Source organism: Chrysemys picta, chromosome 21 (genome assembly GCF_011386835.1).
Source record: "Chrysemys picta bellii isolate R12L10 chromosome 21, ASM1138683v2, whole genome shotgun sequence".
Lineage (NCBI taxonomy): Eukaryota > Metazoa > Chordata > Testudines > Emydidae > Chrysemys > Chrysemys picta.
Genome location: NC_088811.1, coordinates 11,070,164 through 11,095,391, shown reverse-complemented (window position 1 = coordinate 11,095,391; position 25,228 = coordinate 11,070,164). Strand labels below are relative to the sequence as shown.

Below are 25,228 nucleotides of genomic sequence, written 5' to 3'. Positions count from 1 at the left end.
CATGGCTCAGAGGAATAAGTAGGTAGCTCTTGGTGTCTATTTCACCAGGGCTTAGTTCTCCTCCAGCACCTTATACTGAGGTCCTGGCTGCACTTCTTCCCACACCACCTCATTTTACACACTGCATCTGTGGCCCCATGGAGTTGGAAGACCTCCTTGTCAACCCCCTGCTGGCACTGGCCAAAATAGCCCTCCATCACATTAGGAGCAGGAAAGCTGGGGAGTGGGCATGTTCTGTGACTGTGAGGTCTATTTCTGGTCCCTTAGCCCAGTGGTTCTCAATCTTTCCAGACTACTGTACCCTTTTCAGGATTCTGCTGTGTCTTGTGTACCCCCAAGTTTCACTTCACTTAAAAATTACTTGCTTACAAAATCAGAACATACAACGTCACAGCACACGATTACTGAAAAATTGCTTATTTTCTCATTTTTACCATATAATTATAAATAAATAAATTAGGGTGTAAATATTGTACGTATATTTCAGTGTTTAATATATAGGGCAGTATCAACAAGTCATAGGAAATTTTACTTTGTATTGACTTCACTAGTGCTTTTTATGTAGCCTGTTGTAAAACTAGGCAAATATCTAAATGAGTTGATGTAACCCCCCGAACGACCTCTGTGTACCCACAAAGGTGTACTACTGTCAGGGGTTCTTTGCTCTGTATTCTCATCTAGATCCCTGATTTTCAACCTTTGACTTCACTCCTGTTCCTGTTTTTCCATTTGTTGTCCCCAGTATACAGGTGCAGCCTGGGTCCAATGGCAGCCCCCCTTTGGTTGAGGGGGCAGGCCTAGACGTGCCTGTCCCATTACCCACAAATAGTACCAGGGCTTAGGTCAACTTAACTTCATCATATAGGGTGTGACATTTTTCACAGCCCTGAGCAATGTAGTTAAACCAACCTAATTTTGTAGTGTAGACCAGCCCTGAGTTCATTCTAAGGAGTCAAAATGGCAAATGAAATTTAACATGGATAAATGTAAAGAAATGCACATTGGAAAAAATACCCCAACTATATATACACAATATGATGGGGCCTAATTTAGCTACAACTAATCAGGAAAGATCTTGGAGTCATCGTGGATAGTTCTCTGAAGACATCCACGCAGTGTGCAGCAGCAGTCAAAAAGCAAATAGGATGTTAGGAATCATTGAAAGGATAGAGAATAAGACAGAGAATATCTTATTGCCCTTATATAAATCCATGGTATGCCCACATCTTGAATACTGCATACAGATGTGATCTCATCTCAGTAAAGATATACTGGCATTAGAAAAGGTTCAGAGAAGGGCAACTACAATTATTAGGGGTTTGGAACAGGTCCCATATGAGGAGAGATTAAAGAGGCTAGGACTTTTCAGCTTGGAAAAGGGGAAACTAAGGGGGGGATATGATAGAGGTATATAAAATCATGAATGGTGTGGAGAAAGTGAATAAGGAAAAGTTATTTACTTGTTCCCATAATATAAGAACTAGGGGCCACTAAATGAAGTTAATGGACAGCAGGTTTAAAACGAATAAAAGGAAGTTCTTCACACAGCACCTAGTCAACCTGTGGAACTACTTGCCTGAAGAGGTTATGAAGGCAAGAACTATAACAGGGTTTAAAAGAGAACTAGATAAATTCATGGAGGGTAAGTCCATTAATGGCTGTTAGCCAGGATGGGTAAGGAATGGTGTCCCTAGCGTCTGTTTGTCAGAGGGTGGAGATGGATGGCAGGAGAGAGATCACTTGATCATTACCTGTTAGGTTCACTCCCTCTGGGGCACCTGGCATTGGTCACTGTCGGTAGACAGGATACTGGGCTGGATGGACCTTTGGTCTAACTCAGTATGGCCATTCTTATTCTGTTGATGCTTGGATGGGAAGAGGTGGAAGAAAATACACATGTCATAACTATTTATATAGACTAAAAAGAGTGAGATTTCTATTGTGCTTTCCCATTGAAAAGGATGGTCAAATGATAACCCTTCTGCATAAGATTCCACTGTGGATCAGTCTTTTGTATTGAATACTGTCAGTGTTTAATTTGTAATGAAAGAGATGCCAGGGCTCAACCAATTGTTTTACATTCATAACTGATGCAGCAAGCCCAGAGGTGCCAGGGCTATGAACTGTCAAACCTAGAAGTGTCAGGGATCAGCCCTGGCAAAAATTAAGCACTGAATACAGTACTCAAAGTGAAATAGCAGTGACAGATTTCTGCACACTTAGGCAATAGGAGCCCTCCGGGCCTAGACAAGATGTACTTGTAATTAGTGAGGAATGTATTCGACTTAGTCTCAGTTTCCATCAATGAAGGATGGATCCTCTCTGTCTTCAGTTTGCACTTTTCACATTTTAATCATCAGTCCTAGATCTGCATGAGATTGCTTATGGTTTCAGGCATCCTTACCCCCAAAAGCAGATAAGCCACAGGAGAGAAAAGACAAATCTATCAATGCAAATATCTAATTTGTAACAGCTGAATGGGAACTAAGAATTTTTCCATCTCTCCTTTCCCCAAACACATGTTCAGAGCTGTCAAGGGAAATGAGCACATTTGAGAGAGCAACAAGGTGAAACCATGAAAATTTGGAGCCCACGCATTAAAAACAAACAAGCACATTGCAGAATATGCCTCTTCCAGCAAACTAATGATGAATTCATAACTCTTGCAGGGCTTTTCTAATAGCTTTAAGCAATAAACCTTTGATAATTAGAGGTCTTCCCTATTGTAAGTAGTGAGATTAATCAGTGTTTACACACACAAAATTAATTAGGCCTTATCTTTACAAAAATTTAGTTTGTGAAAGGGACATTCCTTATTGATCATCACAGAGTTATGGCAGAACCCAAAAGCCATGACCAAGTGTGATGGTAAGTGCTCCTTCAAAGGTAGCTTTTTTGTGTGGGTTTGTTTTGTTTTTAAAGCCCTCAGTGTCAAGTTATGGATAAATCAGCCAAGAAGTGATAGAAAAGACTCTTCAATCATCCACACACCCCAGGATTCTCCATCTCACTAGCACTGCAGCCAAATACTCCTCCCTTCACATTTTTTCTCTTCTCATTTATCCCACCTCTCAAGTATCTATGTTGTGGTTGACTGAAGAGGCTGAACAAGCCTCTGTTCTGGAGGCTGTCCACCTCACTCCCTACTCAGCCATGGAATGGATGTGAAGTGGTGTGAAGCTCTCCCAGCTGGGAAAAAGAGCATTAGCTTGACGGTTCCACAAGAGGAGAATCTGCATTTATGTTTATGCAGCTTTTCATGTCTAATTGCTTTTCCTCTGGAACCCTAAATTGATTATCAAGATTTCCAGCAGCAAAATAGGCCATTCCCACCTAACCATTCCATCCTTTCCCCTCCTTCAACAAGTCACTGAAAGATGGGGAGACAGAAGGTTCCTTGCGAATGTGTATCACCATTTATTTTAGTTCAAGAGTCAGGAACTGAACAGAGGACACTGTCAGCGAAAAACAAAAAGAAACAATTTTTTTTTTTTTTTTTACAGGCTTAATTTTAAAACACTGCGGTTTCAAATCCTTTTTAAAAAGGAAATTCAAGTATCTTAAGCAGGGGGCAGTAATACAAAAAAATTTTTTTTTTTTGGTTTTAGTTTTTTTTTTAAAAATGTAATTCTACATTTCCTGCACCCTTTTTGCTTTGGTAAGGCCAAGCCATGGATACAAACTGGTACGCAACATAAAAATGACCCCCACCCCAAATTACAGGCTCCAAGAATAAAAGGATCCACTCTCCAGAGACAAACTGTAACGGCTCAGAACTGTCACTTAGCATACTATGTCTCCGGCTTTAAAAGAATTTATTTATTTCTTTATTTTAAGTCACTGAAGTCCTGGCATTCCCAAACACCTCCTTGGTAGCAGCTGTTTCAACATGTTCTATCATAAGGCTTTTCAAAAATACCAGAGCATCAAGATTTTCTCTATTCAACATAAAGAAAAGGGACATCTCAAAGAACAACTTAAAATCCGTGTGTCAAAATTTTTTTAAATTATTATTCTTGTGTGTCATCTAACACCAATTAAAAAACAAATATGCGAATATGTATAATATAAAAATACGATCCCAAGATTAACACTTTGTTGCAGGCACAATTATCTCACAGAATATGTTCTCCTGGGGGCAGGGGAAGGACTATTTTCACTGGGGAGTTTTGTTTTCGTTTGCATTACCAAAAAAAAAGACAGCAGTGCAGGTTTGGGGGGAGAGGGGGGGTAAGGGAAAAAAATGTTATTTTAGCAGCAAAGTGTCCAAGGTTCTAACCACAATCAAATTAATGAATATCTGGCTGTAAAAAATAAAGTTGAAGGGATGCTGCCCTGATCCATTCATTTTTGCTAAAATAATTCAGCTGTAAAACCCCCAAATTGTGACATATTGAAGGACTTTGTTTTGTAACATTAGAAACTTCCTAATTTGTCCTCCACACTATTGACCATTGTTATCACTTAAATATATGTACAAGAATTAAGCTGCTTTTCTTCTCGTCCACATGCTTCTGGTCATTACTACAAGTCAGTGGTGGTGGGCACCCTGAACGTTAATTCCGTCTTCAGCTTCCAATGGATTATATGCACCATCATCACTACATCAATCCATGCCCTGCTCTTCTCATTGGCCTTGGCGTGCACTGCAAGGGAGTTTTTAATGGTCAGTGTTCTGCTTGTCTCTCATCCAAGCTTGGATTTGCTCTTTCAGTTCTGGCACTTGGAATGAAGAGAAAAAAAATTAAATGGTTAATGTGAAATTTGTGAAGTTATAGAAACATTAAGCTGAGAAACCACTATGGGACAAATAGTGCTGTCCTTTGGTTAGGACAGAGAATGAAGAGGGAACCCCAGAGCTCTATTTTCTGCGCTGGTAATGAATTTGCCGTGTGACTTCACGCAAATCACTTAATCTCTCTCTACCTCACTTTATCTATCTATGAAGTGAATATAATATTTACCTACCATTATAAAATGCACTAGCCTAAATGGTGGGAGCTCTGGACTCATTCAGATAAAGAAGGGAACAATACAAAGACAGACTGCAAAGAATAAAACTTAGAACTTTTCTGAGAGACTCGGGGCCAAAGCTGAGAGAGGGGAGGGCAGAACAGGACTGCTGTTCTATCCAGGCTATGACACTGCCCTTCAGAAGCCTGAGACATACCCAAGGGTACAACCCTCCATCAATACAAAGGCAGAGCTACCTGGTTCTAGCATATTTTCTGTCAGTGTCTGCCGATTGAAGGGGTCAGTGGAGGAGTTCAGCAGGTGTCGTAGGATGATTGATCTGTCCATGATCGTTCCAGATGGCAGCCTCACAGGGTCAGTCATAAGAGTGTCCATGAGTGGATCTGAAGAGACAGATGAATCTTATGTAATTAAATTAAAGAAACAGAAGAAAAAGTAAGTGCTTTCCTGATGCCTCACAGCACAGAAGTGACCTGGTGAATCTCTCTGGATCATTGAGGATGAGATACATTACTGAAGTGACACAGGGTAACCCAAAGGGAGGAAAAGCAGCTTTCTTAGGTGTCTCCTGCCAACTGATCCAGAATTGGTGTGAAGGTAGCATCAGATTAGATCTCATACAGGTGGGCAACTGCTGCTGGAAATGGGGAATTGCTGGGATGAAGGCTGCCCTAGAATGCAGAGCTGACCATTCACTTTAAGTTAGGAAGGAGAACGAAGTGTAAAGTGCGAGCATTTCCCTATGCTCTCAGAGATCTTGTACTGTTTTATGACCCATGTTTGCAAAGCTGGTCTAAGCACATGGCTAGTTATGAATAATGCAGTCCATGAACAGCTTTGCTCTCTTCACTCAAACCTGAACTGTTTCACTGAATTGGTGGAAGATTCAGGACTACAGAGTAGGCTGTTTCCATTAGAAATCACAGGTTTAAATTATACATACCTTATACGTACTTTAAGCAACTGAACTCTTCCCCCCCTCCCAAAAAAGTTAATATTAAAAAAAATCAACCTGCCTCTGAATTCATCTGGAGCATCGCTATAATCGATTTCTGCACGGGCATTCTTGGCAACAATTTCCTCCACTTTCTCTGCCAGCAGTTTGAATTTTTCTATTGCTATCGTGGACTTGATTCCAGCCTTCCTCATCTTTGAAATAACCTCCTCAAATAGCTCTTTGCTGTAGGACCTCTGCAAGCAAGCAGCATAAGGAAAAAATGTGAACTAGTGACAACTTAGCTCAGTTATAGCATCTTTCATCTAAGGATCTTAAAACGCTTTGTAAAAATTAAGTAATTAAGCCTTAACACTAATGTGAGGTAGGCAAGAGGATATAGAGGAATCACTTCACTGAACACTGAAATGTAGCTACTTCTGGGATGGAGTGCAGCTGCTGCACCAGTGTATCTATGTAGGATAGGAAATGAAGAGTAATATATCCAATTGGAGTTGTAGAGGAGTTTATGGAGGCTGAACTTAATTGTCAGAGTTGGTGTTTACTCAGAACACCTGGGTTACCACCCTTACTTTTGTGACACGTGCGATGAACACAAGAGTTATATTTTATATTTCATCTAAAAGAATGGCAGCTTCAACTACACAGGCTCCACTACCACCTCTTTCAGAGGGAAGAGTGTCATCTACTGAATCACCACCATCCCCCAATCAGTTCTTTTAGGTATTCTTCCAATAACTGATTCATCCCAACCCTGATTTGCTTGTGAGATGATCATGGCACAAGGTGATGCAGTAAGGAGGAATAGCAGTGTGCCCAAATCTCCCAACCTGCCTTGCAACTGGGATAACTGATTAGAATATAGAGTCATCTTTTTCCACAAGGCACAACATGAACACAGATGAATTCGCACATGTTGGTGGAAACATTACCTAGAGTTTGGCTTTTCTGAATTATTAATTGCTATAATTATTGCCAAGGGTAGTTACATGCCATGCAAGTGTTGGGATGTGGGAATCAGTATGACACTGGGGAAATCTTGAAAACAAGGATGAAAGCACAGAGTATCTAGCCCACCCACCAGCAGGATACTGGTAATCAGGTGCATTGGGGAGGGGGGGGGGGGGTGAACCAGCTAAAAACGGGCATGCAGTTGCTATAGGGATAGTCTGAGGATTTGTTTATCTGTGTGACAAAAGTAGAAGACAATTCTGGGAAGGGACAGAAGAAGAATGATCCTTAACAGCAAAAAAATCCTGCTGCAAAAATGAGCAAGAAGTCTGAGTGAGGGAGTTGGTACCTGCTGGGAGCCTGCCAGTTCGATGCACCATGCAGCACACTGCTTCTAGAACTGCACAGGTACACTTGCCACAGGCACAACGCACACTTTACAGCTTCAACTGACTTAGGCATCAGTTTAACCAAAACTTAAGAATAAAGCTATATACAAGGACTTTTGCAAACTGCTCATGTTCTGGAGTCTATAAAGCCACCTACACGTATCTTCAGAGTGCTGGGCTTTGAAATAAGCCTTTAAAATTTTATTTTCATAGTTTCAAAAGCCCTCTTAATAAACACCTATTAAACTACACAGTATGAGACTGAGCTAAGGAACAAACACGATTTAACATACTGGGTTTGACGAATTTCTGTTTTCTTTGGGAATTTTAAAGTGTTCTAAACACAGTGGTAATTCTCTACTCTGTATTATAGATCTCACTGAAACATTGTATTCAATGCTCAGGACACAGTGTGCCCACCCAAACTTCATGCCAACCTGGAGGGGAGAACATAACTATGGCATTGCGCCTGGGGGCTGGCAAAGCTCTTCAAATTTCTTCTACGTGCTAGGATTTGTAAATCAGAGATGCATCAGAACATCTCTGCCACACACAGGTGACATTTTAGAATACACTTTTTACCCAATCGCTATTATAGCATCATGTATTTTCTTGGATTATCCTTCCTGTCATTGACAAGACACGAGTCACTCCCCCATTCTTTTTTATTTTATTTTTTTTAAATGAGAAGCCGCTTTGTGTTATGCAACATTAACTCATTTGTACTAGTTACAATTCAAATGCACAGCAGCGAGGTGGTGACAAACTAAAATAAAGCATAATGGTCTGGGAACTGGAATAGTGTTAAAGGAACACTGTCAATTTCAAAGTTATAGATAGTTAACAAAAGGCATCTTTTTACCTACATTATTGACACCATGTGAGATCATCAGAACGGAAAAATCCAATTTACTTTTCTCTATTTATGCTGTTTGTTTCCTGTATTTCTCAGCCTAACTGGGGGGGGGGAGAGGGGGGAGAAGACACAGCACGAGGGGAGGGGAAAAAAAAAAAAATCAATCAAGCCACTTCCACAGTTCTGCTGCTTGGAGGTGCACACACAAAGGGGAATATTTACTTACACCAGACCCTCGCTAGAATGCGCTTCTATATAGCGCGAATTCGCTTATAACACAGGACTGTGCATGGATCCCAAATTTAATTACCTTCATTGGAATCCGTGGTAATGCGGTCCCCGCGTTAACACAGGACTGCGCATGGATCCAAAACCCCGCGTTCTAGTGAGGGTCCGTGTATTTTAAAACCATTTCCATCAGAATTCTAAGCTGCCATGGAAACATTTCTATTGGTCTTTGGATTCTGAAAAGCTTGGCTTTGTACACAACGCTGGACCAACATTTGTCCTTTCAACTCTCAAACAGGACAAGGAACCAAGGTTACAGATCAGCCATAGTTTACCTATATGATCGATCACATACACACACACACGACAGCATTTTATATAGAAGTGTCACTCTAATGATTATTGATGGAAGGAAATATGTTCTAGAGGAATGAACCTAAGTTTGTGAGAAGAGGCCCTTAGATCACAATCCCAGTTCTGCCAGAGACCATCTGTGTCACGGGAGGCTAAGCAGGTAATGGTTAATGTTTGTAAAATGATCTGCATATGTAAAGTGCTACATATATTCGAAGAATGACTATACATTATTTATATAGCACTATAGGTTTGCAAAGCACTTTATAAACGTACCTGTCTCAAAGGAGAAGAGAGTGCCCAAGCAGAGATTAATCATGGAAAGTAAATTGAAAAGATGCATTTGAAGGAGGTTGGTTGGCAATGCACAGATAGTGGGCAAGCTCTTCCAGGAGTGATTCTGCAAAGCTCTGCCAGTTCTGTTTACCCACACCACCACCAAACCCATCTCTCTTTCTGGAGCTCACCTGGTCGTCAGCAATTGCTTTAGCAAAGCGAGCACAATCTAACTGCAGGTAAATATCAGTCAGTTGGTCCAACAGCTTCTTTGGTTCAAACCCATATTTTTCAGGGTTTTCAACTTTCAGGTCACGGCACTTGGGGCCACACAATTGCTGAAGGTTAAAGTTCAGCATAGCAGCCAATCGTGGTCCAAGTTCCTAGAAGGCCAAAATAACGTACAAATGAAAACGAGGAAGCACTGGGGAAGGGACACCACCTTAAGGGCCCCATGCATCTGGCTCAGGAATTAGACTATGATTTCTCTTCAAGAAGACTGCCACTGATTTCATAAGTTTCACACAGTGAGCCTTTCCTCACTGCTATCTCCAAGCAGTTATACTTGTATCCAAACTCAAGTGTTCATCATATGAAGTAGAAAACAATGCAACTTGTACTGAATATCTGCCCAAAACCACACATTTAAAAAAAGTAATATAATTCCAGGTGGTGTTTCTTCTGCTGGTGACAAGATGAAAACATCACATGCCTATGTCCCTCTTCAGATTGCAACAATCACGGTGACTTTTCTCAGGCTGGAAGGACAGAAACAGTCTCCACAAACATAGATCCTAGAATGCCCTTCCTACCATCCAATCTCAGCATCATCGTAACATGCTTGTTATAATCCAAACACCGAGGGAATCTGTGACATGTCTAAAAGCACCATTAACATCTCAGGGACTAAGGAAATGCATTTTATAGCACCAAATCATTGCTATCTATAATACATATGCCTAGAATTAGATTTCAGTGCACTGTGGATAACATTACAGCTTATCTCCAGGATTTTATCTAGTAAAGAAAAAGAGCCAATCCGCATATTAAAGAAGCTGGAAACCAGGCAGGCAATGAGGAACACTAGAGCAGAACAGTTTATACTTACAGGTCTGAGGAAAGGCTTCTGAACCTGCTTGGTAAGGATATGGAACATATCAACAGTTTCTGTTGCCAGGGCAAGATATGAGCGAGACACACGCTCATCCTGAGCGAGCTGAGACTGCCGAGCCTGTTGCTGGTCCTAGAAAATAAACATGCCACAATTACAAGTCCTTATAACGCCCTACTCAATAGCTAACGGACATGCTCTAACATCCTTTTGGCAGGGAGCAGAGTTACAGACTGTGGTTCAAGTTGTTGTAAGATGCTGCTCTTTTATTTAAGGTACAGCTCCCCTTCAGTCGCATGTCCTAGACAAAAGTCTGGTGTGGTGGAGGGGTATAAAAGTGGATAGTAGCAAGGCTGTAAAGTGCTGTATCACGCCAAAAAATGATTGTACAAATGATATCGTGATGGGGTCCCATGTTTAGTGAGTCTCACTGATTCCATATCCAATTTGCTCAACATACAATTAAAAGGGTGGGTTGGGTTTCTCCCCTATCCCAAAATACCAGCACTGCAGAGTCAATGTTGGAGCGGAGAGTCAGGCTGGGTTCTTTCTGGCTTGTTCATTAACACAGGTAATAAAGCTTCTAAAATTGGAACAATTCTATAGATGTGTCAGTTCACTCCTTCACCTAGTAACGGCTCTGCCATGCTAACAGGGATAAATGGTCATAAAGGCTTCAGAAGAGCAAACCTGATTCTGACTGAACACATGAAGCAGAAGTTGTGAAGGTGATTTTTTAGAATGTCACTTTGTTGATCCAGAACTGCACTTTGAATCTTTTTTCTTAATTACTTTTATGGGAAAGAGATAAGGGCTCTCAGAGATCCACACATCTTTCAAAGGTAAATCAGAAAGAGTCATGTGGATCAGTTATTGCACAACTTTCAGCTCTGAACAATTAGCAGCAAGCTCCTACAGGACTGTTAGGTGTCAAGGTCATGCTGTTTGTCACCTGAAAGGTAAAGTTTCCCTAGATTTGAAACATGACTCATGACCTGTATGTCACAACCTATTAATGATTTCCGAATCTTCTATTAAAACTAGATTTGACAAAAAAGTGCTGGAGAATACATTACAGAGAACCATTCTGCCCTAGCTGGAGGATGGACTGGAGGTCATAAACAGAACTGTTCCAACTCTAACTTCATACAGGTTGTATGGAAGAATGTTATTTACAATCGTACACCCAGTCAGTAGGACTCCAATTATCAACATGGAATATAGATGTTCCTCATATAGGGAGTTCCACTTGGTGACAACAACGAATGTGAGAACGATACTGTGAAGTCCAGAAGGAAAGTTAGGTCTAAAGTAAGGAACAGTAAGAGCTGGACTTTGAGACCTTCATCAGCCATGGAGCTATCCCCCCTCCTGCCAAGGGCTACATTAGCCTCTGCTGATCCAAAACCCTGAGAAAGTTCTAAATGCTAATTCCCTACAGGGTGCCGTGTTGGAGCCACTTCTAGAAAAGAAGACAGTGTTGCTGACTACAGCCAAGTGCAGCTGTCAGTTTAATATTTGGTAAATCTTCTATCGGGATTATATCCTGCACTTGTCAATGGACTGGACTCTAATCTAAACGGTCGTTTCTATCTCTAACTTTTAACTCACTACAGTAAATTTGTATTCTTCCCCCTCTGACAAACATCACAGACATCAACACGTCTGCAACTAGATAATCCATTATAACTACAGAGTGGAACTTCCATCTTCTCCTTCACACATACACATGCAGCCACTTAAGCACCAAAGATTACAACCATGCAGAATATTTCCACAACTGTATGGTAAGTGAATCCCAGGACAACTGCATACAGTCATTTACTATCCCAGTATATTTTAAGTTTATCCAAGACTATTTAAGAAGAGAATAATCCAGCTGCCTACTTTACATAGGGCTTTAATGCTCTATTTTTTGCCACCACTGTTTGCATTGTAAGGATTATCCACTTCCAAGATTTGCACTCATCTGCTCTATCTGAACCAGCTGTCCACATTCTTGTTGTATAAAAGTTTTGGGATAGCTAATGCTTATCTGTATCAAAAGGAGGAAGTAATGCTATGGGAAAATACAGACTTTAGAACATTCTCATCTGAAAGGAACTCCGCAATATGGATCTTCCCTTTCTATCTATCTTTTTTATTTCAGATTTTTGAATCAGTAACCTCAGTATAAAAATATCTGACATTGGTTGGTGAATGCATACAATTATTATATAACAACCCTGAATCCTGGAATTTATTCTCTTCCATTCCATCCCAAAGCCTGCTTCGAGCTCAATACATTAGGAGAAAAAAAATCTCCTCACTGGGACAGTTCTTTGAAGTGAACTCAGCTGGTGGGCATCTTCCAGAACTTCCTTTGAAAAAGGATTATAAACCTCAATTTCTCCATTTAGCATTTTAAATACACAATCTCTTAAAAGCCTCATATACCCTCCCCCCCAATGCCACTGACATAGCTCTGCAGCCTGGATTCTCTTTCAGGAAGCAATTCCCAAAGTGACCCTGCCCATGGTAGCAGCAAGCAATGCTACCTGCAGGGGCTGCTCCCCATAGCCAAAGAAATCTTAGCATAAGAAAGGAAGGGGCACTGTGGAAAAAAAAACCATGCGCACCCTAGGCAGCAGGTCCCACTGTTCTTTGTTCTTCATCTCCTCTTGAACTTCATGGATCCGTTTTAGGGACTCCAGACTCTCGTCCAGCAAGAAAGTTGTGTCATTTATCAGCATGTTGATATAGCGAACAAACTGCTTCCCAGAGCTGGAAAACATTGAAATGCATTTATCGCTGCACAGTACCCAGGAGCATTCAATCCCCACAATGCATCTCTCAGCCTGGAGCACTAGCAACATTCCTTCTTCATACCACGGTTTGAATAATTAATTCCCCCACTCCACAGGCCAGGTGAATCAGAGTCCAGAGGCACCCTACATTCCTCTGTGTTTAGAATGGCTATAGTGGAAAGGCCTAATCATGTAAGCTGGGACTGATCAAAAGAGGCCTCTTCCCCTTCCTGACAGTAATAGCAAAGTAAGAGCAAGAAGAGAGTCCAAACAAGAGTAAAACAGGAGGAGGGAAAATCCTTTTTCAATGGATAAAGCAGCTCTTGTTGGCCAGTGACAGAAAAATTGTCAAATATCTAGGTACTCACATGAGAGGCTCAAATAAACGCCACCAGGGTCTGGAAATGAAATCTGGGACAGACCAGCAGGGGGAATAAAAGGATGAAACAGATAATCCCTGTCTCTGCACATTTGGACTATAACACGATGACAGATATTAACAATTGTGGGGGGAGGGATAGCTCAGTGGTTTGAGCATTGGCCTGCTAAACCCAGGATTGTGAGTTCAATTCTTGAGGGATTGAACATTTAGGGATTTGGGGATTGGTCCTGCTTTGAGGAGAGGGTTGGACTAGATAACCTCCTGAGGTCCCTTTCAACCCTGATATTCTATGATTTAACTGGAAACAAAAAAACAGTATGCTCAGAAAAATACACAGTGGTTCCCAACTGGGATCACCACTGTGAGCTCAGGAAAACACTCAGAAGAAGCATAAGGTGGCAACCAACAAAGACTAAAGGAAGCACATTTTCCACAGTATCTGTGGCATAACATGACCAAGGAATGGGAAGAGTGCAGAAGATGTGCCCTCCAACACAACAGAGAAGCAAGCAGTATGCACAGCAGCATAGGGAGGCACATTTGAAAATAAATACTGGGGGGAGTTTTCTTCTTGCAGCTCTGGGTCTTGTACATTTTTTTCATGTTCTGAAGCTAAATATCTTTGAGTAGTCTGGCTCTCCGGCTACATATCCTAGTTGGAGGGATCAGCCTCAGATCCTTACTCCAGTCGTCTCCACACTTCAGAAATCCAAGGCGAGTGTCTGAGCAGTTATCTCTGGCATTTACAACATTTTACTCACTTGAACTCTTCCATGAAGGTGCCGTGATGAGCTATGTTCTGCCAAAGGCTTTTGAAAATGGTGCTGATATGGTAGCGGATTGTAAATTTGTCATAGAACTCGCTGGTGGCTCCAGTGTGCTCAACATCTGAGAAGAAAATAGAAGACCCCAGTAGTAAAACTAGAACCCCATCATCAAAATTTCCCTCCAGTATGCTGTGCTGATTACTAGGTACCCATGTACCACACTCCCCACCCTCCCAATCTAACTGATGAGGTACAACTAAAAGCTGCAAAAAAATAAATCACATCTGTAAAAACAATGAGGAATTCTTGTGGCATCTTAGCGACTAACACATTTATTTGGGCATAAGCTTTCGTGGGCTAGAATCCATTTCATCAGATGCCTTGTTGTTTTTGCTGATGCAGACTAACACAGTTACCACTCTGACATCTGTAAAACTCCATCTTGGTCCCCATTTTAAAGGGGCATTGCTCACTTTATTTCTCAGAATCAATCTTCCTTTCAAAGGAAAGCAAGTCTCATGATGCAGCATCTTTGGAGGAGGAGAATACCTTACATACTACTTTTATTCCATGTTTAAAAAAATCTGCATGGTTTGGGCTCTCCAGTGTGTGAGGTGCTAAAGATAAATAATTAAAGTCAATATAGAGACCCATAAAAAAACTGGATTACTGAATACAAAAAAAATCTGCTACCTCAACATTATGTTGAGTATTTTAATCACCCTAACCCCCCCATACCTCTAAAAATCAGGAAATTGAGTTGTTTCTACATCAACTGTAGACCTCTTTCAAATGTGTAGTAATCTGATTTAAGAATATCCATGTCTCTCAGTGTTTAATATTTCTGCTCATCACCACAGCATCTGATCACTATCCATGTAAAATCAATAGCAATAATGAAATCTCTAGCGTGCCTCATAGGGTATATGGTTCTTCTCCCTTTCTGGGGTATTGCTTTTGGTTTTGATTTTTTAGATTTTACTAATTAACTTGAGTTTTTTGGTTCAGATTGGTTGATGTTTTTCAGGGAAAATAATATGGTTATTAGTGGCTGAAAACATGCGCCGTGTAATCAATAAATGCTTACTAGAGCGATAACTTTGAACTGCTTGGAGATTATACTATACACTTATTCTTCTGTAGTGACCATCCCAGAGTAAGTGGCACTGTACAAAAGTTAAAGGTCACATTAACATAAAACAGAATACGGCAGAAGGATGTAGCCAAATAATGAAATTAAGCAAGAAAAAAAGAACTGAAAAAAAGGTGAAGCCAGAATACTCAAATGAATTAATTTTTGTGCATTTAAAATATCTGCATATTGTATTAGTTTAGGCTTTCTTTGTTTTTATTTTTATTTTTTTTAGGAAAAGAAAAATAGCATTTGTGTGTAGGACTATAGGATTCCTTTTCTGCCCTATTCAATTCAACGCCTATATGTTCTACGACTCTGTGCTCCACAGTGCAGTAAAGCTGGCAGATCATGGTAGATCTGAAGCTGAGATAGTTGAAAGGCCACCTAGACTCACTGGATCCCTGGGATGTATGTTTGAAAAGCAAAAGGCAGCTAGGAGAGATGGGACATCAGAGTGGATTGAAGGGGACTGATGACTTCCCAGGGGCAGAGCCCTCAAGGGCTGTCCAAGGTTTATGTGGCTATCAGAGTACTTACAAGCTCATGCACAAAAAAATTTCAGCTCCAAGCGCCACGTGTTCCCCCCCCCCCCACCCCTCAAAAGAAGCAGCTTTCCTGCCTTGGAATCAAAGTGCCACTGCAGCACTGCTAGTGTCAGGCTACAATAAAGCAGCACAAAGATGGTCAGAAAGCAATATGACAAGACATCAGCTAAAGATGTTCCAAAGGACTGATGGATTTTTTTTAGAGCCTAAGCAGACTGACAGAACCTCTTGCCCTACAAAGCTTTCACCACTCACTGTGTTGATCAATACCCTGCAAACACAATATCTTACCTGTATAAAACTTCATCAGCGAGGGGACTAACAATTTAGTGGAGAGAGGATGATTCTCAATCATTTCAAAGAACTTCTGTGTCCGTGGCTGAACAGCTGGGTTTGTCATGAACATCACCTCCACCAGCTTTGCTACCAGATACGGGTTTCGGATGTAGTTCTGGTTGCACAGCATCACAACAAGGAACATCACAATGTCCTGAGTGCAGGGCTCATAAAGCACCTGAGGAGAATATCTGAAAAGAGGTGCGGGGGGGGGGGAGTGGGGGGGGGGTGGGGGGGAGAGAATGCAAAACCTGTAAAGGATTCAACTACATATTGTCTCAGGCAACTCAGGTCAGACTACCTGTTAGCCCTAGCAAAAGCATAAGTCATTATGGAAACTAAACTCTGATTCAGATACATTAGCCGCTCTTGCCAATAATAGTTTCCTGGGACCACCTTTGAAGCACAGCGACAATCAGTTGTTGCATTTCATATGGAGTCAACACTACTTTGAAGTGCCACTTTAATGCTTGCCACCTCCCAGGGAGGCAGGGACAACTGCTGCCTCTCTTTGAAGCACTGTGAGAAAGACAGGGGATGGACATGGGGTTGGAGGAGGTCTGAGATCTCCTGAATTCTATGAACACCAGTGGACCCACAAATCTGAGGGAACAGCCATATTCGCCTTTAATGAGGTAACTCTTAGAAGTTAATGTGATTCTGGCAAATCTACAAATTAAAGGGCGTTTATTTATTAGTGTGTTATTTCTTATCTTTAATACTGCTCTAGAGATGGTTAATACCTCAGACCTTATTACGATATCTAAGAGAAATTGCCTTTTTAACAACACATGGTATTACATTCAATTTATAATAGTCTAGGAAAGCATTTCCCATTCTGAAGGGCAGTGTCACTGGTGAGCCCCCTACAGACTATTCTAAGAGAGACCTGGGCAGCAAAGGAGATTGGGGCAGACCTGGAATAAGGCAATCTCCTCTGCAAAAATGCTCCTATGCCTGTGGGTAAAGCAGAAATTGTCTCTTTGAAAGCCATGTCCACAACCCCATTCCTCTTTCTGCAATGACTCCGAATGCAGTCAGCAACCAAAGCAGCTAACATGGAGAGGGCTGCATGCAATGGCAACAGCCCACTGCCACAACCTTCTCCTCTTGGTTCTCATGGTACACAGCTTTGTGCAACAGCAAACCAGCCTAGCTGTATGAGTCCCCAACAAATGCTTAGCCCATCTGCCCAGGCAGCAGGCAGCCTTCTAGTGAGCTGGGAAGAGGGACAGAGACTCACAAAAGCAAGAAAATATTAGAGAAATGGAAGAAGATTAGATAAAAAACCCAAGGAGTAGGAAAAGACCAGAGAGAGGGGGAAAAAGCACAGCTAAAGCAAACCCTGGATCTACCCTCTCAGACATGCACACGGGAGGCCTGCAAGGTCTAGGTAACTGATATTCACCACAGTTTGCTTCCCCTCACCCTTCTTTTTCTGCTTTTTTCCCCTCCAGAGAAATCATTGATCTTTTTCTTATTAGTCCCTCTCTTTGCGCTGAAACTGGAACTGACTTAGCTCAGAGTTCTGACTGGTTTTCAGTTATAGAGAAGGGAGCCCATAGACAATTACAAGAACACCGTCTGTGATGTAGGATTGGGAAGCATAATAGTTTGCCTCAAACATGACTTCACTTACTGTACAATAAAAAATAAAAATTCAGCAACATCTTCTACATAAAACTCGGGCAGTGCTGCAAACATCTTCGGGACATCAGGATTTAAAGGCAGTATTATGCTGTGGAATAGAAAAGACAGCGGCAGGGTTAAAACGAGGACAGCGGAATACCAGGGTTAAATAATATCTTCTGCGTTCGCCTACGGAATTGCCGAATGGCCCTTTATAGATATCCTCATAAATATTGGAAGTTTAAAAATCCAATCTCAGCCCTTCCGATTAGCAAAACATAACTCAGGTTTTCACAGCTGTAACTGAAATAACTACATAAATCAGACTTACAGTCTAAAAATAGTCATTCATTGACTATCACAAAATTTAGGAGTCCCGGTAGGTGGAAATGCTGAGGTAGACACAGCTGGTATCAGATATTTCAGATAGTGATTTACACACCCAGCCCTGAAACTCACTTGGGGTAGGCAGGGTCGAGGATTCGAAGCAACAGCTGAATCACCATACCATAAAAATTCAGACACCTCCTTAGAAAGTTCTCATCTAGCAAGCCAGCATCTGCACACGCCTTGCACCGCACCAGTTTCTGCAGGAGGAGGAGAAGATGCACACAAAAGGCTAATCAAGAGCAAGATATAAGAAACACAGTATGAAGGTCAAATCCATCCACTCCACTCAACACTCCCAATAATTAAGACAGTTCTGCCCCTCCCTCCATACAAAATATTTTATCATTGCCCAAAGAACAGGACACTTAAAAAAATCCCCCAATATATCAACAAAGATAGATGAATACAAGTCAACTAGATCCACAAAGAGAAAACCTTCACTAACTTGTAGTTAAGGAGCAAATATTCCAACAGTAAGAACAGGAGAGTTAAAAAGCTAGAAGAGCTGAGAAATTGTCAGAAAAAGCTGTCTAGATGGTACAGAGTAGAAAATTCCCATCAATTTACAGTTGCAACAATTAAACGGGGTATTGAAATTCATAATGAAGGATTCCAGTACATCCACTTCGGAAAGAGTTCAGGACTGAGTCAGGAGCTCTGGATTTCTAAACCCAGTTTAGATAGAAATTGTATGAGCCCATGAGCAAGTCAGTCACCCTCTGTGCTGTTATTTATCCATCCGAGAAATGGAAACAGCAACACCGTCATTCCTCAGAAGGGTGTTGCATGAATTGATTTTTGTCATCTGCTTTTACATTTAAAATTGCTCTATAAGTGCTAAGCATTCTCATCCTGTATTGTACTGTGCATATTATATAGTGTTCTTAAGTCAACAGGTATACAACAGTGTAATACATGGGTAGGCAACCTTTCAGAAGTGTTGTGCCGAGGCTTCATTTATTCACTTTAATTTAAGGTTTCACATGTCGGTAATACATTTTAACGTCTTTTAGAAGGTGTCTCTCTCTAAGTCTATAATATATAACTAAACTAAACTATTATTGTATGTAAAGTAAACAAGGTTTTCAAAATGTTTAAGAAGCTTCATTTAAAATTAAATTAAAATGCTGATCTTACGCCGCCAGCCTGCTCAGCCCGCTTCCAGCCTGGGTTTCTGTTCACCTAGGCCGGCAGCGGGCTGAGCGGGGCCTGTGGCCAGGATGCCGGCTGGCAAAAGGCCGGCAGCCAGGACCCCAGACCTGAGAGGGGACGGGGTTTCAGGGGTCAGGGCAGAGGGTGTGTGGGGGTGCAGGGCAGAAGGCTGGGTGTGTGTGGGGGGGTATTCAGGGGTCAGGGCAGAGGGCAGTGGGGATGTGGGGGGTTCAGGGCAGAAAGCTGGGGGTGGGGGGGGTTCAGCGGTAAGGGCAGAGGCCTGGGTGTGGGGGGGTACAGGGCAAAAGGCTGGGTCTGGGGGAGGGAGTTCAGGGGTCAGGACAGAGGGCTGGGGTGTGTGTGGAGGTGCAGGGCAGAAGGCTGGGTGTGTGTGGGGGTTCAGGGGTAAGGGCAGAAGGCTGGGTGTGTGTGGAGGTGCAGGGCACAAGGCTGGGTGTGGGGGGGTTCAGGGCAGAGGGCTGGGTGTTGGGGGGGGACTCGAGGTCAGGGCAGAGGGCTGGGGTGTGTGTGGAGGTGCAGGACAGAGGGCTGGGTGTTGTGGGGGGACTCGAGGTCAGGGCAGAGGGCTGGAGTGTGTGTGGAGGTGCAGGGGAGAAGGCTGTGTGTGTGGGGGGGGTTCAGGGTAGAGGGCTGGGGTGCTCGGCTCGTAGGGGTGCTCCCAGCCCCCTGCCCTGAGCGGCTCATGGCAGGGTCTGGGAGGGATATGCCCTGTTCCACCCCCTTCCCCAAGACCCGTCCCTACCTCTTCTCTGCCTGCTCTACGGAGCAGGGAGCATGCTGCCGCTCCGCTCCCCCTCCCCCTCGCAAGGGCCATCGGCGCAGGGAGAAGGAGGGGGAGGTGAAGGGGCCGGAATGCACCAAGCTGGGGGAAGAAGCGGGGTGGGGGGAAGCTTGGCTGCTGTAGAACCAAGCTTCTGCCTCCTGCCCCCGCAGGGGAGAGCGGGGGGGGAGGGGGCGGGGGCGGGAGGGGTTATGGGTTGGTCCTGCGGCAGCCAAGCTTCCCTCCGCCTCCGCTTCTTCCCATAGCGTGGTGCTTTCCGCCCCTCCGCCCCCTCCTCTCACCGGGCAGGCAGCGTGCCACTCAAAATCAGCTCGCGTGCTGTGTTTGGCACGCGTGCCGTAGGTTGCCGACCCCTGGTGTAATATATTGAAAACAATCCTCCTATACACCTAAGACATATTTTCAAACATTTTATGAAAACATGGTTGTTAGCAAATCTTTTCCATTGAAAAAGAATCACCACCCACCCACCCAGGTTGACAGGGCCATTTAGTTGTCATCCTAACTAGTTACAAACCTTAAGTTGTGTTTTACAGCGTTTCAGCATTTCTCGATGTCTGGTAGCTAGAGGAGACTCTTTCCATTGACTTTCATTGTTTTTCAGATCTTCCACAGTCCTGTAAACCACATGAAATCACTAGTGATGACAGTAAAGGGGACATATGTTGACAGCAGGTAAAACATTTACTCTACCTGATTTCAAATTACAAAGGAAAGAAATTTGGAATGGAAAAAAAAAAAAAAAAAAAAGAGATTACAAAAATTCATCACCTTAATAGACACTTTCACCAGGACAGCAAGTTACTCTTGCATCTTTTGAAAGGAAAGACAAAAATCTTCTTCAAGGCCAAATGCTGGGATACACTAAGTACACTAGTTTCATGATTGATGATGCAATTAAGCAAACAAGAACCACAGCAAAAAAATATTACTGGTGGGACAGTGGGGAAAGGATTTCCCCTCCAGATACATTCATCATTTTATCACATTTCTAATACTTGGTTTGTACCAAATTCACGATCTCTATAAAAAGCAGAGTTAAAATCATGTCATTAAGAACAGTAACCCTGTATTGGAGCAAGTCTGATCCAGAACATCTGACAGGCAGGCAAGCAAAGGCCGTATCTCAGTTACCCCCCAAACTAAGAGCAGAGATATGAAAAGCAGAAGCTACTGGAGGAAGATGGGAAGGTTGGGATCAGGAATGGTTCAAAATACCTTCCTCTCCTTTGTAGGACAGATACAAATGCACTCCCAGCACTGCTCTCTCAACCTCCTTCTAGAAAAGATTTCTCTTGGCAGCCCCTGTCCCCATGCACAACCCCCATTACAATTCAAGCCTGTGGGAAAAGAGCATAAGCAATGGGAAAGCCGCTCATGCTCTCCCCTTCAGTGCAAGGCCCATCATTATAACAAAGACTGAGTTTTGCCCCCTCCACCATGGTCACAGTCAGCCTAGACCTAACACAGGATAAATGTCACACAACCATCCACACAAAGCTATTCAAGTCTCATCATTTGGACCTAATTCATTTAAAAAGAAGCAGCTGATTAATGTTTTGTGTATGTGGGTATTAATCTTAATGTATTTTAGATTTTATATTCTACATTATTATGATTCTATTTCCTACCACCCCTGGATGTAAACTAGTCTCTCTCCACACCCCAGCCTCTATCTGCTGCAGATCATTATCTGACCTTAATTCTTTCATTAGTGACATCAAAATATATGGCCTGAGTTTACAGAGGGCTAAGCGTTTCCTGGTAAGTGCTGAGCATAAATGGAAATAACTCATGATTGACAACACTACATTCCAAATAAGGAAAAAGAGGAGTGATTCCTTTTTAAAATCCAGGGTCTGGTTTATTTGAAAATATTTGTTTGTGTAAAACGTGTGTTGACTGTTCACACACAGATATCGACAGCTTTCCTAGCCTTTTGTATGTCTATATTGTAAATAAAGTTCAAAAATCCTTCAATAAACCTGCCACCTTAACGTCAAGGGACTTTTACTAAGTGAATGCAATTATAAATAGTGGAAAACACTGATGCTGTGCAATCTGCTCTTATTTATTTTAACTGAAAAAGTTTCTTGAGGTTTAGCAATCCAGCAGCTATAAAAAGTTTATTTGGATTCATGTCAAGAAGGGAAAACAAAAGCATCTTCCTGTCAGCATCAGAACTTAAGCAATTTTTAAAAAACGACAAACCAGTAGTTGAATTACATATGCAGCTACCTTAGAATTCACTGTGAAAGCTTTTATATAATGAAGGAGATCATTTGATATCCATCGAGGCCATAGTAGCCACAAGGAACAGATAAACATCTGTTCTGCAGCGGGATATGCAACATCGCAGACATAGGAGAGGATATGCTGCTTGTCAAACAACCACTACAGTGACTTGCATGTCAGAGATACATGTGTATGCACCTCCACAGCAATACAAAGGGCTTAAAGCACTAACATCCCCAATCATACCACTGACTAGTCAACAAAGTTTAAACTATCAAAACATTGCAACTCTGTACCCGCTAGGATGGTTTCAAGAATTGTCCAGTGCTCTCTAGGACTACCCCTAGAGTTTGAGATCCTATATAGAAACAGCATCCTTTCCTCCCACTATTGTTTGAAGTCACGATGGATGCCATTGTACACATCAGCACAACCAGAACCTGCAGACACAAAATGCTCTGCAAGAGCTATCAAAGCAGCAGACTGACCAGTCGATAAAACTCCCCAATACTCCATAGCATGGATTTACTTAAGTTGTTTTAATTTCCATCAAATTTGCAAGAACCATAATCATATATAGGAAAGCACCTACTAGTCAAGGTGGCAGGGAAAACTGTAGGACACATGCTAGGTAACTAACACAACTTCTAACCTGTTGAGCTCCCTGATGGCCCGCAGTCTACGGATGTAGCGGCGGCAGCTTGGCAGGATGGAGAGGTGATGGGCATGCAGGGTTAGGAAGAAGCATTCCGTTGGGAATTTCGGTTCAGAACATGGAGACTGATCCCTGTCTACAAAAAAAGAACAAAACAGGATGAAGGAGAGTAAGAAAAAAGGCTACATGAATTAGTGCTCAGACTTCGAATAACTCATTTCTCTGCAGTCTTAAAACAAGCTATAAAAGCAACAGACAGTCCCAAGCAAAACATTTATGGTACTGAATGTTTTGTGATATCCCCAATACCAGAACAACAGGGTAGACGATGCATGCTCTTTACTCACAAAGCTCAGCCATCCAGCCTGTAACATCCTCCATTGTTGCTTTCACTCTTGTCTCATCCATTGGAACGGTGATGCGACACCTGGGATGGAATATATAGGTGGGATCAACCGTTTCTAGCTTTATCTTCGTGCTAAGCTGCTGCAGCACCCAGAGGAAGTTGAGCATAAAACCGTCCGTAGACACCATCCGATCATCAGTCTGCAAGACAAGGGAGAGAAAGTGAATGCTAGAATATAAAGCAGCAGGCAACAGACCATTGCAGTTGGCAGGCCTGGGACTCCAGCATCCATCGCTAATACACAATGCATGGTTAAAACAACAAACGAAGGACCAGACCTCTAAGGCTAACTAGAATATGAGCAACTGTAACTGTTAACAGCATTTCCCTGCCCTGTGTGGGTCAACCACCAGTCATTTTTATGAGTACTAAACGCACATACTTAGGGGAGAGAAAAGAGGAGGAAAGGGTCTCAAAGAGGCTTCTTAAAATTTTTTAGCATAGGGACAGCCAGGAACAGGAAAGATTCATAAAGTAGCTAAGCTTCAGTTCTTAAATTTTACCATACAAGCAACATTTCCAGTAGTTCCTTGTTTCACCTTGAAGAAAACAGTTCTGCAGATAAACATTTTGAAACTGAGTCGATGGAAAATGGGGACTTCAAGACACGGATACCTCAAACCGCACACATTTAGAATTCACAACCACGTTATACCAAGGCAAAAATCAACTAACCAATGGCAAAAAAAATCAGCGCTGTTGCTTCAGTGGAATTGTGCCAATTTTCACTAGGGCTTACTCAAATTTACAAGAGCCACAAATAAAGTGAGTGCTTGACAGTATGTTAACTGGGGGAGAAAACAAGTTTTCGTTGCAGCCAGTTGGTGGAAGCTGCCAGGAAGAGCACATATCAATAAAAAGGCACAAACTTCAGCCAAGGAGGGTTGTGTTCTAACAAATTTAGATATTTCAGTACTCAGAGAGGAGTGAGCAAACAGGGCAAAATAGATTCATTTCAAAAAAGAAGAATATACAGAAAAATAATATTGAAAGAACGACCTAGATGGAATTCCTGGTTGCTTCAGGCCCTAGAACGTCTGTTGTCTTCTGTTAAAAACTACCACCACCTCAGCCACTTAGAACTATTTGTGCTAACTACATCTGTGAATGAGGAAGAGAGTTCAGTCTTTACCTGCATCTGTGCCTTCTTCATGTTGGCATCAACAACAGCTGCCATGTAACTGAGAGCTGCCTCTCGAGTTTCACCATTCAGCAAAATACTATGTAGAATTTTAAACAGCTCTTGCTGAAATTTAAAGTGAAAATTATGTCACTGAACAGCAAGATCATGAAAACAGCAGCACGGAGACACATGTGCATATTCCAAGTATTATACAGAATCTACTATTCAGTTGTAGTCTTCTTGTAAAGAACACAGTTATCCCAGGTATGAAAAATATTTATTTACAGAACAATGTTATCTACAAAAGATTATAGCTTAAAAATCTTGGCAACACAATCACTGTGGAAGTGTACCAGGTCTTCTTTACTCATCCACCCTCGGATAGACATTTGTGAATAATAAATATCTGGTGGTAACAGTACCGATATTCCTTGGGTTTGGGTAGAGGGCTTACAGAAAGATCTCCTAATTTTGTGGCTCTCTGGTTAAACTCTTCTTGCTGGGTTTTTGCTCACCCTCTTCTTTACTACTTTATTGTTTAATGGATGGTCTAATATTTTGTAAAACACTCTTCACCCATGTTATGGAAACCAAAAATTAAAAAACAAAACAAACAAACAAACCCTCTGGCAGCAATTAAATATCAGGCTACTTACCCTTGCAGATTCCAGGTAATGCTGCAATGACTGGCTAACAACCCGCGTGTTTTCAAGAGTAATAGCAGGCCCTGAGAAATATTTTTCAACTACTTTAGTCTGAAAGAAAAAAAATTTGCAAGGAGTACAAACACA

The 25,228-nt window shown here is 42.1% G+C and overlaps 1 protein-coding gene across 6 annotated transcripts in view; it reads right to left on the bottom strand.

Moving 5' to 3' along the window:
* Positions 1–3,393: 3,393 nt before the first annotated feature.
* The window catches only part of UBE4B (ubiquitination factor E4B), a 64,356-nt gene continuing 42,521 nt past the window's right edge, over positions 3,394–25,228 (bottom strand). For all 6 annotated transcript variants that reach the window (XM_005292849.5, XM_005292845.5, XM_042852909.2 and 3 more), the window contains 15 exons: positions 25,094–25,192; positions 24,447–24,560; positions 23,256–23,454; positions 22,906–23,044; positions 20,536–20,635; positions 18,134–18,261; positions 17,685–17,783; positions 16,001–16,236; positions 14,024–14,150; positions 12,713–12,857; positions 10,092–10,226; positions 9,175–9,366; positions 5,991–6,165; positions 5,211–5,357; positions 3,394–4,722 (listed from right to left, as the gene is read on the bottom strand). In XM_005292849.5, the coding sequence (XP_005292906.1) occupies positions 4,661–4,722; positions 5,211–5,357; positions 5,991–6,165; positions 9,175–9,366; positions 10,092–10,226; positions 12,713–12,857; positions 14,024–14,150; positions 16,001–16,236; positions 17,685–17,783; positions 18,134–18,261; positions 20,536–20,635; positions 22,906–23,044; positions 23,256–23,454; positions 24,447–24,560; positions 25,094–25,192 (2,097 nt within the window). In that variant the 3' untranslated portion in view covers positions 3,394–4,660. The remainder of the gene's footprint in view (positions 4,723–5,210; positions 5,358–5,990; positions 6,166–9,174; positions 9,367–10,091; positions 10,227–12,712; positions 12,858–14,023; positions 14,151–16,000; positions 16,237–17,684; positions 17,784–18,133; positions 18,262–20,535; positions 20,636–22,905; positions 23,045–23,255; positions 23,455–24,446; positions 24,561–25,093; positions 25,193–25,228) is intronic.